General features: G+C 48.6%; 11 protein-coding genes across 11 annotated transcripts; 7 read left to right on the forward strand and 4 right to left on the reverse strand.

The window, feature by feature from the left end:
- Positions 1–251: 251 nt before the first annotated feature.
- On the forward strand, positions 252–3,485 carry BDR25DRAFT_295355 (uncharacterized protein; the record flags this gene model as incomplete). The annotated part of the gene is made up of 1 exon (XM_033688843.1): positions 252–3,485. The coding sequence occupies one exon, from the start codon at positions 252–254 to the stop codon at positions 3,444–3,446; it is 3,195 nt and encodes a 1,064-aa protein (XP_033542111.1). The 3' UTR covers positions 3,447–3,485.
- A 1,250-nt stretch (positions 3,486–4,735) lies between these two features.
- BDR25DRAFT_378905 (APH-domain-containing protein) lies at positions 4,736–6,135 on the reverse strand (the record flags this gene model as incomplete). Its single annotated transcript, XM_033697578.1, has 3 exons — positions 4,736–5,226; positions 5,299–5,915; positions 6,037–6,135. The coding sequence occupies 3 exons, from the start codon at positions 6,133–6,135 to the stop codon at positions 4,833–4,835; spliced, it is 1,110 nt and encodes a 369-aa protein (XP_033542112.1). The 3' UTR covers positions 4,736–4,832.
- Positions 6,136–6,562: 427 nt separating this feature from the next.
- On the reverse strand, positions 6,563–8,116 carry BDR25DRAFT_295358 (acyl-CoA dehydrogenase family member 11). Its single transcript, XM_033688844.1, has 2 exons — positions 7,653–8,116; positions 6,563–7,595 (listed from the first exon to the last, which is right to left on the reverse strand). The coding sequence occupies exons 1-2, from the start codon at positions 7,989–7,991 to the stop codon at positions 6,570–6,572; spliced, it is 1,365 nt and encodes a 454-aa protein (XP_033542113.1). The 5' UTR covers positions 7,992–8,116; the 3' UTR covers positions 6,563–6,569.
- A 91-nt stretch (positions 8,117–8,207) lies between these two features.
- Positions 8,208–9,484, forward strand: BDR25DRAFT_270413 (uncharacterized protein). The gene is made up of 4 exons (XM_033687207.1): positions 8,208–8,383; positions 8,437–9,082; positions 9,133–9,283; positions 9,333–9,484. The coding sequence occupies exons 1-4, from the start codon at positions 8,354–8,356 to the stop codon at positions 9,463–9,465; spliced, it is 960 nt and encodes a 319-aa protein (XP_033542114.1). The 5' UTR covers positions 8,208–8,353; the 3' UTR covers positions 9,466–9,484.
- Positions 9,485–10,013: 529 nt separating this feature from the next.
- On the forward strand, positions 10,014–11,389 carry BDR25DRAFT_270414 (alcohol dehydrogenase; the record flags this gene model as incomplete). The annotated part of the gene is made up of 5 exons (XM_033687208.1): positions 10,014–10,189; positions 10,239–10,514; positions 10,571–10,823; positions 10,875–11,233; positions 11,287–11,389. Exons 1-5 carry the CDS (start codon positions 10,167–10,169, stop codon positions 11,387–11,389), a joined length of 1,014 nt encoding a protein of 337 aa, XP_033542115.1. The 5' UTR covers positions 10,014–10,166.
- Positions 11,390–11,876: 487 nt separating this feature from the next.
- On the forward strand, positions 11,877–12,358 carry BDR25DRAFT_318525 (uncharacterized protein; the record flags this gene model as incomplete). The annotated part of the gene is made up of 3 exons (XM_033691751.1): positions 11,877–11,949; positions 12,002–12,144; positions 12,179–12,358. The coding sequence occupies 3 exons, from the start codon at positions 11,877–11,879 to the stop codon at positions 12,356–12,358; spliced, it is 396 nt and encodes a 131-aa protein (XP_033542116.1).
- Positions 12,359–13,205: 847 nt separating this feature from the next.
- Positions 13,206–15,177, forward strand: BDR25DRAFT_239823 (MFS general substrate transporter; the record flags this gene model as incomplete). The annotated part of the gene is made up of 6 exons (XM_033685694.1): positions 13,206–13,331; positions 13,382–13,687; positions 13,739–13,852; positions 13,905–14,117; positions 14,170–14,632; positions 14,687–15,177. The coding sequence occupies 6 exons, from the start codon at positions 13,206–13,208 to the stop codon at positions 15,175–15,177; spliced, it is 1,713 nt and encodes a 570-aa protein (XP_033542117.1).
- A 1,076-nt stretch (positions 15,178–16,253) lies between these two features.
- BDR25DRAFT_328677 (uncharacterized protein) lies at positions 16,254–17,487 on the forward strand (the record flags this gene model as incomplete). Its single annotated transcript, XM_033692403.1, has 2 exons — positions 16,254–16,662; positions 16,730–17,487. 2 exons carry the CDS (start codon positions 16,254–16,256, stop codon positions 17,485–17,487), a joined length of 1,167 nt encoding a protein of 388 aa, XP_033542118.1.
- A 225-nt stretch (positions 17,488–17,712) lies between these two features.
- BDR25DRAFT_337036 (aldehyde dehydrogenase) lies at positions 17,713–19,265 on the reverse strand (the record flags this gene model as incomplete). The annotated part of the gene is made up of 2 exons (XM_033693157.1): positions 17,713–18,852; positions 18,915–19,265. 2 exons carry the CDS (start codon positions 19,263–19,265, stop codon positions 17,737–17,739), a joined length of 1,467 nt encoding a protein of 488 aa, XP_033542119.1. The 3' UTR covers positions 17,713–17,736.
- Positions 19,266–20,052: 787 nt separating this feature from the next.
- Positions 20,053–21,077, forward strand: BDR25DRAFT_378909 (NAD(P)-binding protein). Its single transcript, XM_033697579.1, has 2 exons — positions 20,053–20,587; positions 20,641–21,077. The coding sequence occupies exons 1-2, from the start codon at positions 20,121–20,123 to the stop codon at positions 21,047–21,049; spliced, it is 876 nt and encodes a 291-aa protein (XP_033542120.1). The 5' UTR covers positions 20,053–20,120; the 3' UTR covers positions 21,050–21,077.
- Positions 21,078–21,186: 109 nt separating this feature from the next.
- On the reverse strand, positions 21,187–22,289 carry BDR25DRAFT_306735 (NAD(P)-binding protein). Its single transcript, XM_033690692.1, has 3 exons — positions 22,131–22,289; positions 21,720–22,068; positions 21,187–21,656 (listed from the first exon to the last, which is right to left on the reverse strand). The coding sequence occupies exons 1-3, from the start codon at positions 22,195–22,197 to the stop codon at positions 21,230–21,232; spliced, it is 843 nt and encodes a 280-aa protein (XP_033542121.1). The 5' UTR covers positions 22,198–22,289; the 3' UTR covers positions 21,187–21,229.
- Between the last annotated feature and the right edge of the window lie 100 nt (positions 22,290–22,389).

Raw genomic sequence — 22,389 nt, forward strand, 5'->3', positions numbered from 1 at the left:
CCTTTCACTGTCTCGCTGAAATGTTTTAAGTTGCTCTTACCAACATATTCACTCTCGTTCCACGTCAGATAGTGACCAATCTAGCGTCTGCCCGATGAGGCATAATAGGCATCTGCCTTCACCGCCAGTGCCATCCTCCGGCTCCATATTTGCCATTTTCACTATCACCAAGTGAGCCGACTTACATAATAAGAGCGACCGAGCGAGAAACACTTCGTTGGCATTTACTCCTACCGGGCCACTCGGGCGGCATGGGTAATCACGAGAAAGGGTTAAGGGCTTTCACTGAAGACCAGCCAAGTACCGATGACGAAACTGGTCTCGATATATCACAATACATCAATGCGCTGACCCAGGATCAAACCCAAGACAACGAAGGGGAGGAAATCATCGAGGAATCCAACCACAGCGATAATGATAAAATCCAAGATAAAAAATCTTTGACAGCAAATCCGGCCCAACCAAGATGGTACAGAGCCATACAGAGCAACTCACATCCCGAGAGTGAAGCGCCATCAGATGCATCGGCAAAAGAATCCGATTTTGATCTGTTTGATGAAGATCCAGAAGCTGCATACAAAGAGTTCAAGAACCGCCGGACTCTCAAGCGAAAGCGTGTTGCTGCTGAAACCAAGCGGATTCGATCTGAGAAGAAATCGAAAGCTGCAGCGGCAACCAGTATCATCGGAAGGAAATTGCAAGCTAAAAACCCCAGCAAGGATGCTGAACGAGCCCGCCCAGGAGAATTAAGCCTCTTCGGTGATGACTCTAATTCCGAGCGTGATGCAGGAAATGAAACATACCTAGACGACCCGCCCCCTGATTACGTCGATTCACGGAGGCGCAAGTTGAGGCAGCTTCACGAATCTGGTTTGCGATATCCACCGTCGTATAATGGAATCGATTGCTCTAGCTCGGATTCTGAAGAGCGACCTGTCTTCAGTGGGGTCAAGCCTCAGCGACCATATGCAGGCATTAAGCTTCGGGAATCGCAAGGCATTATTCCCCCTCCAATCGCCCAGTGGTTGCGAGACTATCAAGTAGACGGCGTTCGCTTCCTTCATGAACGATTCGTTCGGCAAACAGGCGCTGTACTAGGCGACGACATGGGTTTAGGTAAGACTATCCAAGTTATCGCCTTTCTCACCGCGGCCTTTGGCAAGACAGGGTTCAGTTCGGATGCGAAACGGATGCGAAAAGTGCGACGACTAGGGGATCGCCGTTGGTATCCCAGGATCCTCATTGTTTGCCCAGGCACCTTGATGCAAAACTGGGAAGATGAGCTCGAAAGATGGGGCTGGTGGGACGTTCACAAGTACCACGGCAACACATCAGAAAAGACAGCTGTTCTTGACGCAGCTAAGAAGGGAATGGCCGAGATCATGATAACCACATATACGACATACAGGATGAACGAGGGCCAGATCAATACCGTAGACTGGGACTGTGTCATCGCAGACGAATGCCATCAGATCAAGAGCAGAGATGCAGCAGTCACAAAGGCGATGAACAAAGTCAATGCACTCTGTCGGATCGGCCTCACGGGCACAGCCATACAAAACAAGTACGAGGAGCTTTGGGCTCTCCTAAACTGGGTGAGACCTGGGTCCTATGGGTCCTCACAAGAGTGGAAGCAGCTCGTTTGCACTCCTCTCAAAATCGGACAAGCACATGACGCAACGAACGAACAACTAGGCAATGCACGACACAAGGCGCAAGAGCTAGTCACTGAGGTCCTCCCCGACGTATTCCTTCGGCGGATGAAAACTTTGATTGCAGATCAACTCCCAAAGAAAAGAGATCTAGTTGTCTTCTGTCCGCTCACAGAAACGCAAGCAGACGCTTATCGGACACTTATCGAAACTGACACGTTTGATTGTATCCGTAGGGCAACCGAACCATGTGACTGTGGCTCTGGTAAAACACGGGGTTGGTGTTGCTATACAGAAATCCCACACAAGGGGAAATGGCAATGCTTCACCTTTCCGTGCATGGTCACTCTACAGAAGCTTTCAAATCATCTCGCTCTTTTGCTACCTATGAGCACGGACGCTCCGGAGAAACAAGCAAAAGATCTGGATAATCTACAACTAGCTTGTCCAGAAAACTGGAAGGATCTTTACCGCATCAAAGACAGCATTTTCAACCAGTCCCAGCGCGAGTTTTGTGGTAAATGGAAAGTTTTGAAACGCCTTCTCGATTTTTGGCACGCGAATTGCGACAAGGTTCTAGTATTTTCCCACTCTGTCCGCCTCCTTCGACTCCTCAAATCACTCTTCGACATTGATGGTACAAAATACAACTTCTCCTATCTAGATGGAAGCATGTCTTATGATGACCGCGCAAAAGCCGTCGCAGATTTCAACTCTGATCCAAATCAGTTCGTCTTCCTTATTAGCACGAAGGCGGGTGGAGTCGGGCTGAACATTACATCTGCCAACAAGGTCGTGGTTGTAGATCCAAACTGGAATCCAGCGTACGATCTCCAAGCCCAAGACCGCGCATACAGAATCGGACAAACACGAGACGTTGAAGTCTTCCGTCTGGTATCGTCGGGCACAATTGAGGAAATCGTCTACGCAAGACAGATATACAAGCAACAACAGGCCAACATTGGTTATACAGCCAGCGACGAACGACGATACTTCAAAGGTGTGATGGGTGATTCCGGAAAGAAGGGCGAACTATTCGGTATTGCAAATCTATTCAGTTTTGCGGAGGATGGCCTCTTGTTGCGAGATATCGTTCACAAAACTAATGTCGCAGAAACGAGAGCCGGGGTCAAGGCAATGGAATTTGGCCTCAACAATAACACCAACGAGTCTGATGATGAATATGATCCACTCAGCAACAAAGCCCTCGGTCTTGATGAAGACGACGAAAATGACAACAGCCAGATGAAGAAGTTTGCAGAAATCATCGCCAGTGGAGGCGATGCATCCAAAATCAGAGGCAAGAAGAAATACATAAAACGCTCTGGCCCCGACCCTGTCAATGCCATTCTCGCAAAAGCAGGGGTACAATATACTCATGAGAACTCGGAAGTCATAGGTTGTTCCGAAATCGAAGCCAAATTGAGTCGTAAAGCTATAGAACTTCGTGGCGACCTTGAACTTGGCCCCGAACGTGTATTCCAGTTTTCGCAATCGCAAAGTCAACGCCAGGGTTTGGAGTTTGAAGAAGATCGCCCAGATCACAGTAATGCGGAGTTATCTGGTGAAGGGAGGAGAAGGGATAGGGATGACTTCAATATTAACTATAGGTATAAACCGAACGAGGAAGTGAGGAGGAGGCAATTTTGCAGTATTGCAAAGATGATGGGGTATGAGGATCCGGTAGAATTTGCCCTGGAAGTAGAGGAGATGGCACAAGAGCAGAGGAGGAAGGTGTTGGATAAGTTTTACAGGAAGAGGAGGAGGGAGATTGTAGTAAAGTTTACGGGTTAGTGGGGGAAGAAGCTAAGATGAGCTTTGGTGGGCCGGATGAAGGATTGCGGGGACTGTTGGGGAGAGCTAGGAATTGCAGTACGGCTACATCTGATACCACGTCGTTACACGAAGTGCGTAAATGTCTCCCATGTCTTTGGATCAAGATCCCAATAGGACGGTACTAAATTGACCATTGAGCTATGCCGCTCACTGGTCTTCCTCTTGACCTCTTCGATTAGTCCTCTTTAGCTGCGAATTTGCTAGTTTGCTTGTGTTAGGCTAGTGGTGACACGACCACTATATGTTGACCGGACAAGTATCTTGGAATTCTCATTTCGGGCTTACCGGTCAAGCCGCCGGGTGGATTTTACTCACCTAGGAGGGTCGACACATGATCTCATCACCAACATCAAGAGCCCTGGAGGTCTGGGGATCTTCTTGCAACTCTCGAACCGTAGATTCGGGCCAATCTCGTTTCCTTCACAACGTCGGTACTTCCAGCTAACACGAAAGTTTTCATGCAGCCATATACATTAGCAGGCTAGCTCTGCAGAAGCTAGAGGTTGCAGTGCTGCAAGTCGCCTCACTTTTCTCTCACGTTTCCACGATAGCCAGCCATTCAACTTTTTCCAGCTGAACCAGTTGCTGTTTCGTTGTCTTTCTTTTTTGGGAGTCCAAAATTAAAGCAACGTTTACACGGCAATCTTTCCCGTCAAAGACCAAGTACCTCTCCAAATTTCTAGGCAGCAGCTTTTGGATTTCTCCCGAAGGGGTTTTGCATATAGAATGAATTGCTACAACTGTAGTTAGTTCTGTGAGTTCTTGGCTAGATTTTCGGAAGTATCGCAGACGCTAAAGAAGAGTTCAATGCTTGCAATGAGTGGAATAGTTCTCAGCAAACAAAACTAGTACTTTATTAAGAAAAAAATAAACACTTTTGAGGCCCGAGAACTGTTCTGCTTAAAATTATGCCTTTGAATGAGAAATATTGATTACTTTGCAGGGCTTCTCGTCCCCGACCCAGCGTGCTGTGAAGGTACCTAGATATTACTCTCCATGCTAACAAGTGGAAGGGAATTGTGTCTTATACGCTAAAGAATCCAAGGCATAGAAGCGTATGTAGCCGCCTCAATTATTCAATAAGCGCGAAGAAGTTAAAGACTATTCAACAATATTCCAACTGCGTCTTAACTCTTGCTAGGAGAGGACTACTTTTTAGGAATCTAGGATAGGAAGTGTAGCGACTATTTAAGCAACTGTGAAACTCGTAAATAACGGATGTGGCACCTACATACGTTTAGTACGTGGTGTCCATACCGCTTATAAGAATCTGCACGTAAGCCTGAGAGGCTGAGATAGCTTCCCCCAGATGTCAACCTAAAACAAAGCCTTCCAGTGTCTGACTTACAAGTGCGCCCTCGATCGCTTATCCTCCTTTACACTCTGCACCAACTGCCAGCATATCTCAGCCACGGGTTTCATCTCCGCTCCCACTTTCTTCGCCTGATCACTACTAGCCTGCCTTACCGCATACCGGGATGCGATGCCCTGGAAAATGATGCTATCCCTCCACATAGCAAACGCTACACCCCAGCTTAACTCGAGGACGGGATCCCAGCCCGCTACTTCCCTGTACCACGCAAGGCACTGATTACGGGAGGGGAGGCCGGGAGTATGTTGGGAGTGGTGAAAGGCGAGGTGAGAGTTTCGGCGCTCGGTGCCGAATGCAGTTATTGTCCAAGGGACGATGAGGTTGGAGATATCGGACAGTGGGTGGCCGATTGTCGACATTTCCCAGCTATGATAACTCATTAGTCTCAAACTCACATTCTCGTGGTACGTCAAGCGTAGGGACAATGGGCTTACTTACTCCAGTATCCCGATCACCCTCGGCTCTGTCTTATGATAAACCAAGTTATCGATTTTATAATCCCCATGAATTGGCGTCCCTCTATCCTTCGGCTGGCTTTTCGGGTCACTGAAGAACGCAACCAATTCGTCCATTCTCGGAACTTCCCCAACCTCTTCACCGGTCTCAGTATCCTTTGTCTTAGACTGCGCCTCCCCCAGAGCCTTGAAAGTTTTGATTTGACGATTATAAAACCCGTTCGGCTTTCCATACCTCTCAAGTCCAATTTCCTTCGGCACCAGTTTATGTAACTTTGCTAATGTCCTGATGGCATCATGCCACATATCCCTTCTCTCCAACTCACTCACGCCGGGGAAATATGGTTCTGTGAAAATTCGACCGTCTAGGAATTCCATGATGTAAAACGGACTCCCGATCACGGACTCATCCTCACACAAGCAGTACACCTTTGGAACAGGCACGTTAGTGCTTTGAAGCGCTCTGATAATTTGGTATTCGCGTTCCACTTTATGTGCAGTTTTGGACACGAGTTTCCCCGGAGGTTTCTTACGCATCACAAACTTGGAGGAGTTGGGAGATGTCAGGAGGTATGTGGGGTTGGATTGGCCGAAGCCGAACTTGGAAGGTTAGCTTGTTGGGTTAGGATATAGGGCTTGTGAACATTGAACTATTGTGAGAGCTGCAAAAAATTGGGGAGATTTGAAGGGAAGGAAGAAGTGCATAATGGATTTGGCATACCTGTTTGATGTCTAAAGGGGTCCTGATTGCCGGAACATTTTTGTCGAAATATCTCTCTAGTGAAGGTACATCTATTGGTTGTCGTACTGGCCCCGCCATTGCGCAACAACACTACAATCAAGTGTCAGAAAAGACTAGACAATTGAAGGATGGAAGGGAGAGCAATGAAAGGCCTAGTATCAAGACATTGAAAGAGTTGGAAGAAAGCTTAGCCAAGCTTCAATTCCAATAGCTAAGCAAACCCAACAGCTCTCCACCGCCCAACTAAACGTCCTTGCCGCAAGTCTGCCACAAGCCGAGGTGGGTGAGAGCAGCCAAGGATGTTGAGTTCCGCAACACGCTAATGACGGGGAAGTTAGCGTCGGGAAAGATTAACCGCGGGGTGAGGGTCGCGTGTGATGATTTATCGTCCTACTTCCGTGGAAATCTTGATAACTTCAGACGATATTTTTATGTATGGGCTAAATGACCCTGTTGGAGAGAATCCGTAGAACATGGAATTTATGCATAAATGTGTGCTTAACAAGAAAAGTTCAGACGATACCCCAGAACTCCTCAGGTTCCAGACCCCATTTCTTACACAACTCCTGGTACCGCTTTGTGTATTCTTCTGCCCGTTTTCTGAACCCTGTAGCTGTCTTCATCTGATCTCGTCCGACTTGATGCCGATGCGCGGAATCAGGTCCATCAGCTACCCTGACGAACCTTGCGTATGTCCAGAACTCTGGTAGAGGTGTGTGTTGAGTAAGACCCTGCCCTCCATACATTTGCATTGCTTCATCGATGACTTTGAGCAAGGCATTAGGGACCATGATTTTGCTCTGAGCGATGGCGTAGCGGCCAGCCTTATTCCCTTGAAGATCCATAGTGTCGGCTGCATTGAGAACAATCAACCGCATGCCATCAATCGTCATCCTCATATCTGCGATGCGCTCAATGTTGCTATCGAACTCGCCAATAAGCTTCCCTCGAGGCTTCTTGAGAGGCTCGATGCACCGCACAAGAGCGAGCTCAAAGGCGCGCTCCGCCTGCCCTATCAACCGCATGCAGTGGTGAATCCTTCCAGGCCCTAAGCGGCCTTGTGCAATCTCAAACGCTCGCCCGGGCCCGAGGATGATATTCTCAAGGGGCACCCGTACGTTTTCGTAGATATACTCCCCATGCCCTTCAGGGGCCCAGTCGTATCCCATGATGGTGAGATTTCGGACCTGCTTCAGACCCGTTGTCTTTGCAGGAACAACCAGGGTAGTATGCCTGTTCCACGGGCTGCGATTCTTCGGATCCGAACACCCCATCAAAATGAAGAGTTGCATCTCGTCATTATACTGGCAATTTCCGTAGAGCTTGCGACCGTTAATGATCACCTCCTTGTCCGTGATCTCCATCTTGATGCCGATGTTAGTTGCATCTGAGGAGGCAACGTCGGGTTCAGTCATGCTGTATGCGGATGACATATCGCCGTTCATGAGAGGGTGGAGCCAGCGCCTCTTCTGCTCGGGGGTGCAGTACTTCGCGAGGAGCTCAATGTTGCCGGTCTCTGGGGCGTGGCAGTTCATCGTCTGGCAAGTACGTTAGCTCAAGTATTTATTGGACTTTGTAACATCATAGAACCCTACCTGTGCTGCCCAGTATACCCTTCCCATAATCTCAGCACAGCAAGAATACTCCAAGTTCGTCAACCCGGGGCTTTCCTCGAAGTAGTTAGGGAGAAATAGATTGAAGAGACCTTGTGCTTTCGCCTTCTTGCGTAGCTCGTGAATAATAGCGGGCGTCTTCCACCGGTCGGCTTGTAACTGTATTTTGTAGATACGCTCTGCGGGAATGCACTCTGTTTCCACCCAGTCATGAACCTGTTGGATCTTCTCGACAGCAATCGGGCGTAGTTTAGCCTTTACCCAAGGCGGGATGCGGGCGAAAGCTAGGCTGTTCTCCATTTTGATGTTTGAAGCCATCATGAGGACAAGCTATCTGAAATCAAAGCTATGTTGGTATATGACGAGGATCAATACGTGATGTCAGAATTGTCTGATTACTTAAAGCAGCCATAGTGATACTATACCCGAAGGAGGCATTAGTGTAGAGGTGTCAGGCCGAGGGTGTTGCGGGGGAAGGTTGGGCGTAGATCGGATGTCGTTTTGCGTGAGGCTTGAGCTTGGACTCCTGACGTGTTCGACTCGCTGCAGAAAGGTCTTCCAGGAGACCTCCCAACAGTCCACAGGGAAGAGCGGACTCACGATTCATTGGCGTGGGGAAGCTCTTAAACAGAGGGACTTCACGATGGAGGGGTTGATTGTTTGCAAACATTTGCTGATTGAACATGTCTGGATTTGCCGAACCTTGGCTTGAGGTGGGAGCCATAATCGGTCCTCCTAAGAAAAGAAGATGCTGACGAGCTTGTAGTTTGAAAAGGAGTTTGGGGAGCGCCCGCTCCTATATGGGCCCCTGCAGAATTGTATCGATGGCTTCACGAAACTCGGAGCGACTGTGGTCGCGAAATACACGTTTACGGCTCCTGACCCTTCTGTGAAAACCGAAGACATGTCAATCGATGACCAATTGCCTATTCGGATATACACACCTGAAGGGTATTCGGGAGGAAAGCCAGTTGGCGTATATTTTCACGGTGGAGGATGGGCCATGGGCAATATCGACGGCGATGACCCATTCTGCAGAGCCATCGCGAAAGGCGGAGGTGTCGTTGTGGTCTCTGTCGGGTACGGCCTGGCTCCACAGAACAAGCATCCTGGTTTGATCAATGACTGCTGGAAGGGCTTTCAGTGGACATTGGAGAATGCGAAGGTACTGGGTGGTGCCGAAGGGAAGATCTTCACCACCGGAACGTCAGCTGGAGGTCAACTCTGCTTCGCCATTGCGCTTAAAGCCATCGATGAGGGGCTTGGAGATTCTTTGGTTGGTGTGGTGGCCCAGGTACCTGCAACTATCCATCCAGATGCTGTCCCAGAGAAACTGAAGCCGAAATGGACTTCGTACAAGGACCATGCCGAGGACACGATCAATACTAAGGACGCTATGATCGCATTCTGGGGTGAGAAGGAATGAATCCTGGCTACCTTCTCGTTTCCTAACAGAATGCAGACGCATTTGGTGCGCCACCCACTGACGTGTATGTGTCTCCCCTCCTTCACGACAAGGTCGGAGAGCTGAAGAAGGTTTACATGACTGTGGCTGGTCAAGACACCTTAAGGGATGATGGTCTCCTGTTCAAACAAAGGCTGGATGATAACAAGTAAGCCGCAATGTCCGACACCCAGATTTACCAGCTGACCTGCGTGAAGAGTTCCAACTGTACTCGATTTCTACGACGGATACCCACATTACCACTGGACATGGCCATCAAAGCATCTTGACAACCCGAGAAAGGAGTATCTTGCGAACTTGGCAGAGGGAGTACAGTTTGTAATATCGTAATAGGTATGAAGCGTAAGCGAAGAATCGGATGGATATCAATGGCCCGCTCTTGGGCCCTGCTTGGATCAATGATATGAATTCATGGGCAGCACTAGTCATTTGAAGCTTGCACTCTTTCCTGGGGCTTTCCTCTATCTACTCTACGATTTTATGTACTCATTAAAACGGATGTCTCAAGACATGTACACTTAGGTCTGTCTCGCTAGAATAGTTCACAATCGTGGAAGTGATACCCTCATTCGAATCATGCACAAAATACGTGCTTCAATGCTGAGTCGCAAACGGGATTAGCGTTCTCAACCCCCTGACTCTCAACCGCAGACCCCGCCTTCATTCCCCATCCCTGCCATGAACATCTCCGAAGCTCACCCCACACGGAATCCTTCTGGTGTACTCAGCACCGTCATATTGATAATGTCGGCGGACATTTTCCGTAGTCCGACACGAATGGCAAAAGGTTGACCTTGCCCTGGACACTAGGCCATTTTATCTGTAGCGTCATTACCGGTGAAGATTCTCTTTCCTATTTGCGTGCAGTCTTACCGATTTCCTATTCCTGTGCCGTCTGGCTGTGAAGTATATTCTCTAACTGTTCAAGGGATTGTGGCCTCGAGTTATATTCAGAATATCCACTATTGCAGTGCTCACTTTGGCTTTCATTACCATCCAAAGGCCATCACAGACAGTACTCTCAACACGCAATGAAGGCGGGCCAGTGGGACCCGTAAGTCAATAGCCTGCTCTGGTCTTGCTACTTAACTGATTTCAAGAAGTAAGCAACAGAAGGTCGTCATCAACGACGTACCAAAGCCTTCAGCAGGTCCAGGGCAATTTCTCGTAAAAATACAATCAGCTTCGTTATGCCATTCCGATTTGCTCACCGACATGCGACCAGACTATCCCGTTACTCTGGGACACGAGGGTGTCGGCTACATTGAGGCAATAGACCCGATCGCAGAAGGCAAAGGTTTCAAGGTTGGAGATGCCATTGGATTTAATTACTTCATTGGTTGCTGCTTTGAGTGTGAGGCGTGTATGGTACATAATATGTAAGTTCTCATTTCGAAGTGGCCTTTGCTGCATGATGTTATTGACTTCCGAATAGGTGGTGTGAAACGGGCAAGTCAAGGCTCCAGGGTTTCATGGTTGACGGTTTCTTTGCAGAGTATGCTGTTACGGACTGGCAGAATGCTGTCCTCCTACCTCAGAACTTGGAGATGTCAAAAACTGCACCTCTGTTCTGCGCCGGCATCACCGCGTTCCACTCTGTCGACAGCTGCGAGTTGAAGCCCGGGCAGTGGCTAGCAATCATTGGTTGCGGTGGGCTAGGCCAATATGCCATTCAATATGCCAAAGCAGTATGTGATTTAGGTGTTACCTCAAAAATCTCTCACTGAGATGTGTCGCAGATGGGATACAAGACGATCGGGTTGGACATCAAGGACTCTCAGCTTGAAATGGCTAAGAAGGTCGGAGCGGATGCCGTCTTCAACACGATGACCAACAAGACCTATGTCGAGGAGGTTAGGAGACTCACAGGCAAAGGCTGTCATGCTGCCGCCGTATATAGTGCTGCAAACGCCGCATATAGAGGAGCTCCAGAGATCCTCCGCATAGGAGGATTATTGATGGTCATTGGAATTGCCCCCAAGCCCTTCGACTTTGTTACTACATTCGATCTCACCACAGGGAAGTACCGTGTTAAAGCAGATAGCACTGGTATTCCTCAGCGGATGAAGAAGGCTGTCGATTTTACTGGCAAGCACAGGTAAAATCGAAGTTTGTTCTGGATACCAATTATGTATATTGACTTTTTTTTAGTATACAACCCGAAGTTGAGTTTAGGAAAATTGAAGATCTGCCTGCCATGGTAGCAGCTATGCACGACGGGAGGGCCGAAAAGAGACAGGTCGTCGTGCTTTAGATATCGCATATCCATGAATTAGCAAGACTACCAATATGTGCTCTGAGAACTACTTTTTGGATCCCATGATTTGTTTGGTAGGGCCTGATGGAGCACTCTTCAAGTGACAACTCCCATGCATGCTAGCAAATATGACTAAATGTAGCCTGGCCTGCGTTAGGTTAGAGTCTGGCACCCCCTTGGCGCTCTTCCGAATTCCACCAACAGTTTCGAAGTATCTAATCCTGCCGGTTAATGTTCCGTAGTAGACACCAACGTAAAGTAACGCAACCTAAGAGAATAGTTCACTAGTAGGTTCACTATCCTGCGATCGGCCCAAACAAGTCAGCCTCCGCTCTAGGTAAGCCTGCTCGCTATCCTCGGTCCCGTATATCCGCTACTACATATTTGGTCTCAACTCATGTTGAGCCTTCATCAGCTGCATTCGCAGTTATTGGGTCGGAACACTAAACTTCTTCACCTCGAGAAACTGCAGCGTATGTACACCATGGTTCACAACAAAATCGACCACAAGTTTGCACTCAAATTTTTTGACTGGGATACCAAAGAGAATCATCAGCGTGAGTTATGGTCCATGTGTTGTCCCCATTCCTTTAGCTAACCATTCTGTAGCGTGCATCAAGTTATCATTCTTCTTCAAAAAGCTTCCGGACGTCGACGATGACCATTTTCAAATGCACTACAATCATGTCCATGCAGATCTGACAGTTGCTTCCAAGGAGTTCAATGTTGTCAAGATCCAAAGATATGTTCAGGTACACAAGGTTTCTCGCTTATGGTTATCTGTAGGTTAACTTTTCCGAGCTTTACCAAAGCCCAAAGATGAAAGAGAAGATTAGGTCGCTTGGTATGGAACTTCTCGACTACGATGCCTGCTCTCAGATCTGGGTGAAGTCTTGGGACGACTGGGAAAGGTTCTTTTCGAGCCCAGAATACGCTGCCAGTAAGGCCGAGATCATAGAGACCTAGACCCCAGCTAAATTGGCGAAAGCATTATTGCCAGATGCAGACCACTTCATGGACATCAAAGGAGGTATCAGGGTAATGGCTGGGTTAGTCCTCCACCCCTCCCGAGACTTTTCCCACTGCAATAACTTGAATTTGATCTGCCATTCATTGTGAAAGAAATTTCACTGATATCTGACAATAGACACGATATGATTGCGTTTGGAAAAGCCATTCCAGATTGCGATGTGAAGGATGGAATCACTCGTTCTTGAGTAGCCTCTATGTTCTGGACTTTGGCTGCCAAGTAAGGCGATGCTCAAATGTTCGTAGCGACAAAATGAAATACCTGTGTTTCGGTCTAAATTCCTAGTACCTGACAAGTCAAAACTGTCCTCTCGTCGACCAATCGCGTGATTGGCCTCACAAATTTTTAGGGGTAGCACTTACAAAAGAGTGTCCTCATCCATCGGGTTCACGAACCCTGTGCCTGGGTAAAGAAAGCCGGATCAGCTTGAAATTCGACGTTTTCCTAATGCGGAATGGCCCAAAATATACCCTACAAGATCCCCAGTTGGGGTGTGAAGTCCACACCTGCAGCGCCTACCAGCCCGGGCCCAGAAGCAGTCTAAATCCTAGATATAATTTTTAGTCTAGTATCGTTTCCAAGGTGCGGGGGCTCGGTTCCATGTAGGACGCGGAACAGGGCTTAGTTTTAGGGTCGGCCCAAGATGCATAATATGAGGTATTCGCTTGCTCTTAGTAATGAAAGGACTGCAGCTAGAATATCCATTGATTTCCTCTTTGTGGCTACTATCATCTCATCTTCATAATGGCAGTCGAAGAGTTCCGAGATGGCATTCAATGCTCTATGTCGAGTGAAAAGCATAACATTAAGAAGGTCGAGCAAGTTCTAGATTCTCCACTACAAGAAATGTTGGAGACAGTAAGCGGGGATGCTGTTACTATCACTTGGAAGACGTGGGCAGTTATCTTCGTAAGTCCCCCTTGACTCAAACGGCGAGCTCGGGCTCACGAGTTTCTTAGGTATTATCCTCAACGTTCGGTCTCAGTTTCTGGCCAGTTCCAACCACTGCTGCACTCCAGACCAAGCTCGCGACTGCGTTCGGTGACCCGACTTCCTCGGCCTGGTATGTTCCTGCATATACGACTGGAAACGCGATAGGCTTCTTGATAGCCGGCGCAAATTCTGACTTGTTTGGGCGTCGACCATTCCTCCTTTTCGGTAATGTCACTTGTTGTATGGGATTCATTGTCATTGCGACTGCGCACGGAGCATCGCAATTCACTGCTGGACTTGCGATTACCGGTTTTGGAGGTGGATTTTGTCAGGTATTAATGCGCCAACTCCCAATTTTGCGCCCTTAAATGACAAGTATCTAGATGGCAATGTGCTCAATCCCTGAGCTGCTTCCAAACAAGTACCGCCACATCGGTATATGTTTATCTGATGGCTTTATCTTTATCATCGTTATCATTGGGCCTATTGTTGGGAGGGTAAGTTGATGCCGGCACGTGTGTGTTTCCATGAAATTAACCACCAGTTTAGTACGCCATCGACAATGGGGATTGGAAGTACATCTACTGGGGTGGCTTCATCGCTCAGTTCTTCTCCCTTGCAGCGCTCTTCGCGTTCTACAAGCCTCCGAAGCATCCGAAGGGTATTCCATGGCATGAAGCCTACAAAGGGCTCGACTACGTCGGGGCAGCAATCATCATTCCTGGAATTTGTTTAGCGCTGGTTGGTATTATTAACACCACGGTATGTTTCCCATTTGGCTTTTCTCTCGCTACATAGAGCTAACTACCTCTAGTATAAAGCCAGTGACGACGTTACAGTCGTTGCTCCAATGGCTGTAGGCTTCGTTCTAATTGCTGCGTTCGGAATCTGGGAAACTGTCTCGAATATTCCGCATAAGCTTTGCCCGCCGCATCTCTTCCGCTCTAAAAATGGTCGTGAATTTACTGCCCCGTTCATAGTGGCCTTCATCGTCACGATGTTTTACTACTCTGTCAACATAATATGGCCTACAATGGTCAATGTCTTCTACATCACGCCCACGACCTCGAGGAGCACGGAATTGCTACTTACCCTACCGCCAAATGTGGGACTCGTGACTGGAGCCTGTCTTTTGATTGCGTTTGGAAATGTCTTCAAGCGTTGGTACTGGACTCTGATTATTTCTTGGACTGGTATGACACTCTTTGGGGCCCTCATGGGTCTGTGTACTCCTTTCAACAAGGGGCTGATGATTACCCTCTGTTGTATCAATGCAAGTAAGTGACCTCCGTAACACACTAGAAGCTTACGGCGATGCTGATGCTGAACAGCATTCTTCGGCTGGGCACAGTACGAGAGTGTGGCTTTCACCCAACTAGGAGTACCACAACAAGATCTCGGATTCTCAGGTGGTCTCGCAGGCATGGCTCGCTACGCAGGTGGTTCTCTTGCTGTCGCAATCTACACCACTATTCTTACCAACACTCAAACTACGCGCGCGGCTGCCACCCTACCAAAAGCTGCAATTGCAGCCGGAATGACTCCCGAAAACGCGCAAAAGCTCCTCGCTGCATTCCCCCTCGGAGGTCAAGCCATTGCATCCGTTCCTGGGACGACTGCGGAGGCACTCGCTGCTGCAGGCCTCGCATTCAAATGGAGTTATGCTCATGGGTTGAAGATCGTTGCGCTAAGTTCGTTGAGTTTCGGTCTATTGGGGCTGATTTGTTGCTTCTTGTGTGAGGATTTGACACCGAAGATGACGAATAAGACAGAAGTATTCCTGGAGAATGATGTTTACGCTGAGAAGAACGAGTTCCATTGATTAAATGCATTACAATATTGGTTGCTGGACACCGTGTAGCTATATTATATCGGTAATATAGGATTCAGTCTGCGGGATTTCGAAGGTGGTAGGAATCATAGTTTCGAGGAATTACGTTCTCCTCTTACGTTCTTTCAAAATGCCCTTTACGGGAACATACAGGGATAATTCACTCATAAGGAGCAAAAAAGTTCACCTGAAATGGGAAGGTTGAGATACAGCATTACCAAGATGGGGGAGGCATTGGTGATGCAATCTTCGTGAATCGGGTATTGAGCATGAGCCCCCTTTACAGTGGAAGTTATAGCCAGTACAGTAACTGAAATTCACTTAATTGCTGTATGGTATGCTTTGATGTCTTGTTACCACGATCGAATGGCCTGTCGGCCTCTCAAAACGTGCTTATTAGGAAGATAGATACTTTTCTGCATCATCATGACGGACCGGAGAGTGAAAACTTTACCGAACAGTACAGATCCCAAACCTTCTCTTCATCACTTGAAACTCGTATTCGCAATTTGGCTTCAATACAAGGATATTGGTGGCATCAATACATATGATTTCTAAGCATCCAGATGTGAGAACACTATTTCGAAATTCTCTCTTCATAGTGTTTACCGAATTCACGCGACTCATGCGATGATCTGCTGCATCGAGTCATTCCCGATCTGATGCCTGTGTCACGCGAGTCGAGAAAGCGGGGAAAGCCCGAGCTCCACCGGAGACTCAACGGCTAACTTTTACCCTGGACGAGTGCTGTGTGGGGACGGCTGATAATCTGCTCCCATCGCAATCCGTTCCGCTTCGTTTCATTTTGAAAGTATATGCGTATTTTACTACTGACTTATAGTAACCCTACATAGAGGTGTAGGAGGAAGTCTGGAGAAGCTTAAGCAATGTTCTGGGGTAGCTAGAGTAGAACCCGGACATGTGCTTCCTTTCTCTTGCTGAGCTATAGAGTTTGATTTGGCGGGTATTTAAATGCTGCGCATGGGGAGGTAGATGGAAAATGTTCGAATTTTCAAATCCCCTTGTTTTGACACTCACACTTCCGCTCTCTAGACAACGGCATCACAATGTCTAAATCTGCTCTGGTATTCGGCGCCTCGGGTGTCACAGGCTGGTCCTTCGTCAACGAGCTTCTGAACGACTATCCCAAGAAAGGTATCTGGGGCAAAGTCCACGCATTAACTAATCGCCCTCTTTCGCAGAAGCAATCGCAATGGCCTGACGATCCACGATTGAATATCGTATCTGGAGTCGACCTTCTCAAAGGCGCTCAGGAGGATCTCGAGGCAATTCTAAAGGAAAAAATCAAGGGCATTGAGGATGTCACACATGTTTACTATTTGGCCTATAAAGCTAGCACAGATCTCCAGAAAGAGCTGGTAGAGGCGGTTGCAATGTTTAAGAGGAGTATAATTGCGATGGACCGCCTTTCGATGAAGCTTGAATTCGTGGTGCTGCAGACTGGGGCGAAGATGTGTAAGTAAACCTCCTACTAATTTCCCGGAAGAAACTGGAACCGAATAGTAGCTGATGAATGATGTAGATGGATGCCATCTACTCGAAAACCACCCAACAGACTACCTCCACGTCCCCCACAAAGAATCTCAACCGCGGCTCAAACAACCCTACCATGACATGCTCTTTTACCACCCGCAACTTGATTGGATCACCGAGTACGCGAAAGAGAAGTCCTGGTCATGGTGCGATACTCGCCCCGATATAATCATCGGATTCGTTCCAAACCAGAACTTTTACTCCTTGGGTACTGTTGTTGGGATCTATTTGTCGCTGTGGCGTGAGGTAGAGGGCGAAGGATCAGAGTGTCCTTTCCCAGGCACAGAGAAGAGTTGGGTTGCAAAAAGTATCGACAGTTCCTCCGACATGATTTCGCGTCAAACTCTTCATCTCTCCCTTTCCTCTTCCACAGAAAAGGGGGGTGGGTACAACGTCGCCGATGCTAAATACCCATCAACCTGGTCCACTAAATGGCCGACACTCTGCTCATATTTTGGCCTCAGGGGCACCGGGCCAGTCTCTAATCCTCCAGAAATTAGAAAGTATATCAAGGAGCATATGGACACATGGGAAAAGCTAGAGCGAGAGAAGGAGTTACAAACTGGACATGCAGATTCTCCGAAGATTTTCCCAGGGTTTGAGTACTTTTTAATGACACAGTTCGATTTTGATAGGCATTATGATATGACCAAGATGTATAGGACTGGATTTACGGAGGAGAGGAATACGGCACAGGCTTGGGGAGGCGTCTTTGATCGAATGAAGAAGGCAAGGATTATTCCATGAAGTACGAAAACTGAGTGTATTACTTTAGGAACTAGACACTTGCACGTTTAAATGAAGCCATCCAAATTGCTTTTCCTTCGCAGAACGCTTTATAAAGGCGTGGGGTTGGACTTAAAGCAACAGGCATCAGGGACAGAGGTGAAACGTGCATAGAGACTTTCGAATGGTAATGCAGGTCATTCGTTTTACTTGATATCATGATTGCGCATATCCTTAAAACCCCATGTTCCCTTGGAGGGTTGGAGCCAACTAGTAGTTCATGTTAATCATAATAGTCTTTGGCTCCGTAAATGCTCTCAAAGCATGAATACCACACTCGCGGCCGATACCACTCTCCTTGCTTCCACCAAAAGGGCTGACCATAAACATCAAGCTAATGCAGTTGATGCCAACCATGCCCGATTCAAAGTCTGACGCCACTCGCAACGCTTTATTGATGTCTTGCGTGAAGACACCGGCCATAAGACCAAAGCTTGTGTCATTTGACAGCTTCATAATCTCCTCCTCGGTCTTGAAGGACTTGACGACGGAAACCGGGCCGAAGATCTCTTCGCAATGGATTTCGGAAGTGGGGTCGACGTCCGTGAAAACGGTCGGCTCAATATAGAAGCCCTTGTCGCCGATCCGTTGACCGCCAACGAGTAATTTGCCTTGACCCTTCTGCCCACGCTCGATGAAGCCAGATACACGCTTGAATTGCGCCTCGTCGACTAGGGGACCGATGGTGGTGCCTTCGGCTTCTGGGTCGCCAACTTCCTTCGCCTTGTTCTCCATCGCCTCCTTGTACTTCTCGATGAACTTGTCGTAGATATCCTCCTGCACGTATACGCGAGAAGCGGCAAAGCACACTTGACCGGTGTTTGCAGTGATAGCGTTCGCAGTCCACATGACAGCATTGTCGAGGTTGCAGTCGTCAAAGACCACAGCTGGCGACTTCCCACCAAGCTCGAGCGTAACACGCTTCAAGTTAGATTTAGCCGCCATCTCCTGGATCTTCTTTCCAGTTGCGATACTGCCGGTGAATGAAACCTTGCGGATGCGCATGTGAGACGCAATAATAGCGCCCGTGCTGCCATCTCCAGAGAGGATCTGGAACACACCAGGTGGGAATCCAGCCTCCTTGATCAAAGTTCCGAGAGCGAGGGAAGAGAAGGGGGTTTTTTCTGAAGGCTTGAGAATGAAGCAGTTGCCCGTGGCGAGGGCAGGTGCAGCCTTGAGACCGATTGTGCCGACTGGACCATTCCAAGGCACAATACCAGCAGTCACACCAAGAGGCTCGTTACGCACGATTTTCAGGAAACCATCTTCCTGGGGCCAAGATTCGCCGCCGAACTTGTCGATCCAGCCCGCATTATATTTGAATGCCTACGTACAAATAGTGTTAGCTTAGGCCACTGTTGAACAGATAACGAAAATATTGCGCTCACCTCAGCACAGAGGCCAACCTCGAAGGCACCAAATGCTTTGAAAGGAGCGCCAAGAGATATACGGGACAGCTCAGCGATGGCATTGGTGTTTGCTTCGATCAATTCGGCGAACTTGATCATAATGTTCCTGCGCTCCCCAGGAGGAGTCTTTTTCCAGGCCGGGAAAGCCTCTTCGGCAGCTGCAACAGCGGTATCGACGTCCTGCTCCCCAGCAAGAGCAACGTCGTTGGAAATCAGAGAGCCATCCTTGGGATTGGTGAGAGTGAGCTTCTTGCTGCTCTTGGAGTCAACGTATTCGTTGTTGATGAAAATTTGCTTGGGAAGGTTCTTTGCTGACCATGGGAAAGACATGACTGCGAATGTGAATGAAGAATCAAGAAAAAAAAAACAGAACCGGAAGCTATAATGCAAACAGAGAGATAAGGTGGGGAAGAGGAGGGGTATAGCACTTGGGTAAGTCGCATGTACACTCCTCCAAACTGCATTCTCACTTCTCCCTGTAAAGCCACTTAAGTCCGAGCTTCGCAGGCGCGGACGACTAGATGCCCGGCTCGACTTCGCATGGAAGCCTCAAACTCCAATTCCATCTGTGGGTGTGAGTGGAGGGGGTGATGGCCGGGTGAAGATGAAGGGTTCGCGGTTTGTTTTCCGCTATGCAGCCGACGATCTCCTGCACGACTGACGTCGCCAAGGTTGAATAAGCGCCATCCCTGAATCAGGAGCTTTGAGACTCCGGAGCAGTGCCATGGAGAAGGGCACCCGGACGGCATTGAAATTCGTACTTCTACGGCCGTTTTCTCGCACACGTGACCCATCCTGATCCTTCCCTGATGCGGTCCCGAGGTATCAATATCTAGCTCAGCAACCTCACCCTACGGTGAAGTGCTACAGTAAACATTAATTCAACATTAAGCAGCCCAAATCTTCTCGCTCTCATGGATATCGCTCAGTCGAGCCGTGGCTGTAGTCGCCCACTCAGCTCGAATACACCTCTCCCGGAAGAAGCATCCCTTGCACCATAACCGAAAACGCGGAGAAGTAGCTCAGCGATTCTCCGCACAGTAGCCACGCAAACATGCGCCAAGTATACAGCCATCACAATCCCAAGTCGGATCGTCAATTTGAATCTTCATTTTCACATCTTTAGCCCTCTCTGAATTTCATAATCTTTGCCTTCGCCATAGTCTCCTTTCAAGCATTTTCGTCATGTCAAACAAGGCCGCTTTCATCACAGGTGGTGCCTCTGGCATGGGTCTCGCCATCGCGGAGGCCCTTTCTGTGCGCGGCGGCTGGGACCTGCATCTTGTGGACTTGAACGCAGTAGCGGGTAAGAAGGCGATGTCCTCTCTTAAGCACGCATATTTCCACCAGACAAACGTGACGAATTATGCATCACTCTCGTCAGCCTTTGAGACCGCTTTCCAAACATCCGGACGGTTAGATTTCGTATTTGCGAACGCGGGTATCGTGGAGCGAGACAATTTTTACGAAAAACATGATCTCTCAAAACCGCCCCCTGAACCGAATCAATTATCCATCGATATCAACTTGAAGGCTGTGGTTAACACGAGTTACCTTGCGCTACATTATTTTAGGAAGAGTCCAAAGGATGGGAGCAATCCTGCGCTCGTGATGACAGCGAGCTGCGGAGGATTGTATCCTTCGGAGTTTTGGTAGGTCATTGTCCTTTCCATGCAGTTGTCACTACGAGTACTGACGTGCACAGCCCAATGTACTCCGGCTCCAAGGCCGCAGTCATCCATTTCAACCGTTCAATAGCATTCTCATACCGCCTTGATGGCATTCGAACATACGCTACTTGTCCTGGAACCGTGAGGACGAACCTGATGACTGGGGAAGAGTGGAAATCATTTCCCGAGCAGTACTTCACCCCAGTATCGACAGTGGTCGGTTCTTTGTTGAAACTGATTGACGGAGGAAGCCTCCAGGATGGCAAGGGAAAGACAGTACAGGAAGAGAAGGCGTGGGGGCTGACAGTTGAGATCAACGGAGAGAATATGTATTTTACGGATCACGTGCCGTATTGCGATGAGAACATGGAGGCAATGATGAAGTACACAAGTATGGAGAACCAGTTGGCTCGGATTGAGAAGGGGAAGAATAACGGGCAATGATGGTAGGATTCAAGCGCAAAGGGATGCCACGCTTAATTGACGAAATGATTGTGAAAGATCCAAAAGCAATAGTTTGTATTCAGGATCAAACGAAACTTTGTTGGGGGCGTTTCCCAAATCTAGAACAATCCGATTACCTATAAATTCCAGTCCATAGACTCTAAATGTGATACGTGCAATTTACAGCTTCGACTGTCGCCCCTGCGCATACCGTACGCCGCCATCAACACAGATGTCCTCACCATTCACGTAGCTCCCAGCACGCGAACACAGGTACACCATGACACCAGCGATGTCTTCTGGTTCACCCAGGCGCTTACGGGGGTTCCAGTCGTTCAACTCCTTCTCGCCACCGAGAATCTCAATCAACCCGTTAGCGAGCTTTGAGGGGAAGAAGCCAGGAGCAACGGTATTGGTGGTGATGTTTCGCGGGCCCAATTCGACAGCAAGTTGCCGAGAAAGATGATGGGCGGCGGCCTTGGAGACACTGTACATGATCGTGCCATGGTCACCGACATGGGGGACTGTCACACCGGCCGTGGAGCTGACGATGACAATGCGGGAGGGGTCCTGACGCGTGCCTGCCATTTCGAGTAGAGGGGTAAATCTTACATATTGTTAGCGCTACCTGTGCAGAAGCCCCACAGACTGGCAAAGGGCGTCTGCTTACAGCCTTGCCAGGTTGAAGACGCCGCGGACGTTCAGATCGAGTACTTTCTTCGACGACCAGTCTGGCGTCGGTTCAAACGGTCCTCCCCACGTCGCGCCGGCATTGCACACTAGAATGTCTAGCTTGTTGTCCGTCTTCTGAACCTCCTTTACCAATCTCGCGATGTCATCCGTGTCCGCGACATTAGCTGCAATACCGACAGCTTTCCCCGACACGCCGAGCTTGTTGAGCTTCTCAACAGCTTGATCAATGCCCTGGTCTCCTTCGTGCTTCCGCGCGGAAATGAAGACTTTCTTCGCACCGGCGAGGAGGAATGCAGTTGCCGTATGCAGCCCAATTCCTCTCGAACCTGTCAAAGTTCAAAAATCTATGCTTTAATGCGCGTCTGTCAGACTTCAGGGAACTTCGCACCTCCTGTAACTAGAGCTACCTTTCCATCCAGGCGAAACATGCGATCGAAGCTCCTGAATTCAGACATTGTCGTTTGTTTCTCGCACGCAGACCCTCAAAATGGAAATTCTTTCAAGTTTAAAGATATCTGGAGGCATCGCGAATAGACCTGGGTGCATGTATAGTGGGAGATGGGTAGCTCGGTGTGTGGAGATCGATATCCTCGGCCTGGTCCAAATTGTCCGTGCGTGCCGACATGGCCGGGAGTGGGATGGCTGTT

The sequence above is a fragment of the Lindgomyces ingoldianus genome, assembly GCF_010093535.1.
Source record: "Lindgomyces ingoldianus strain ATCC 200398 unplaced genomic scaffold BDR25scaffold_39, whole genome shotgun sequence".
Lineage (NCBI taxonomy): Eukaryota > Fungi > Ascomycota > Dothideomycetes > Pleosporales > Lindgomycetaceae > Lindgomyces > Lindgomyces ingoldianus.

Coding starts and splice junctions, on each gene's coding strand:
- BDR25DRAFT_378909 (XM_033697579.1), top strand. CDS start 20,121: ATGTCAAACAAGGCCGCTTTCATCACAGGTGGTGCCTCTGGCATGGGT. Junction 20,588..20,640: donor TTGTATCCTTCGGAGTTTTG/GTAGGTCATTGT, acceptor TGACGTGCACAG/CCCAATGTACTCCGGCTCCA.
- BDR25DRAFT_306735 (XM_033690692.1), bottom strand. CDS start 22,197: ATGTCTGAATTCAGGAGCTTCGATCGCATGTTTCGCCTGGATGGAAAG. Junction 22,069..22,130: donor GGTAGCTCTAGTTACAGGAG/GTGCGAAGTTCC, acceptor GAACTTTGACAG/GTTCGAGAGGAATTGGGCTG. Junction 21,657..21,719: donor GTCTTCAACCTGGCAAGGCT/GTAAGCAGACGC, acceptor ACAATATGTAAG/ATTTACCCCTCTACTCGAAA.
- BDR25DRAFT_270413 (XM_033687207.1), top strand. CDS start 8,354: ATGTCTGGATTTGCCGAACCTTGGCTTGAG. Junction 8,384..8,436: donor TTGCCGAACCTTGGCTTGAG/GTGGGAGCCATA, acceptor ACGAGCTTGTAG/TTTGAAAAGGAGTTTGGGGA. Junction 9,284..9,332: donor CAAAGGCTGGATGATAACAA/GTAAGCCGCAAT, acceptor ACCTGCGTGAAG/AGTTCCAACTGTACTCGATT.
- BDR25DRAFT_295358 (XM_033688844.1), bottom strand. CDS start 7,991: ATGATGGCTTCAAACATCAAAATGGAGAACAGCCTAGCTTTCGCCCGC. Junction 7,596..7,652: donor GGGTATACTGGGCAGCACAG/GTAGGGTTCTAT, acceptor CGTACTTGCCAG/ACGATGAACTGCCACGCCCC.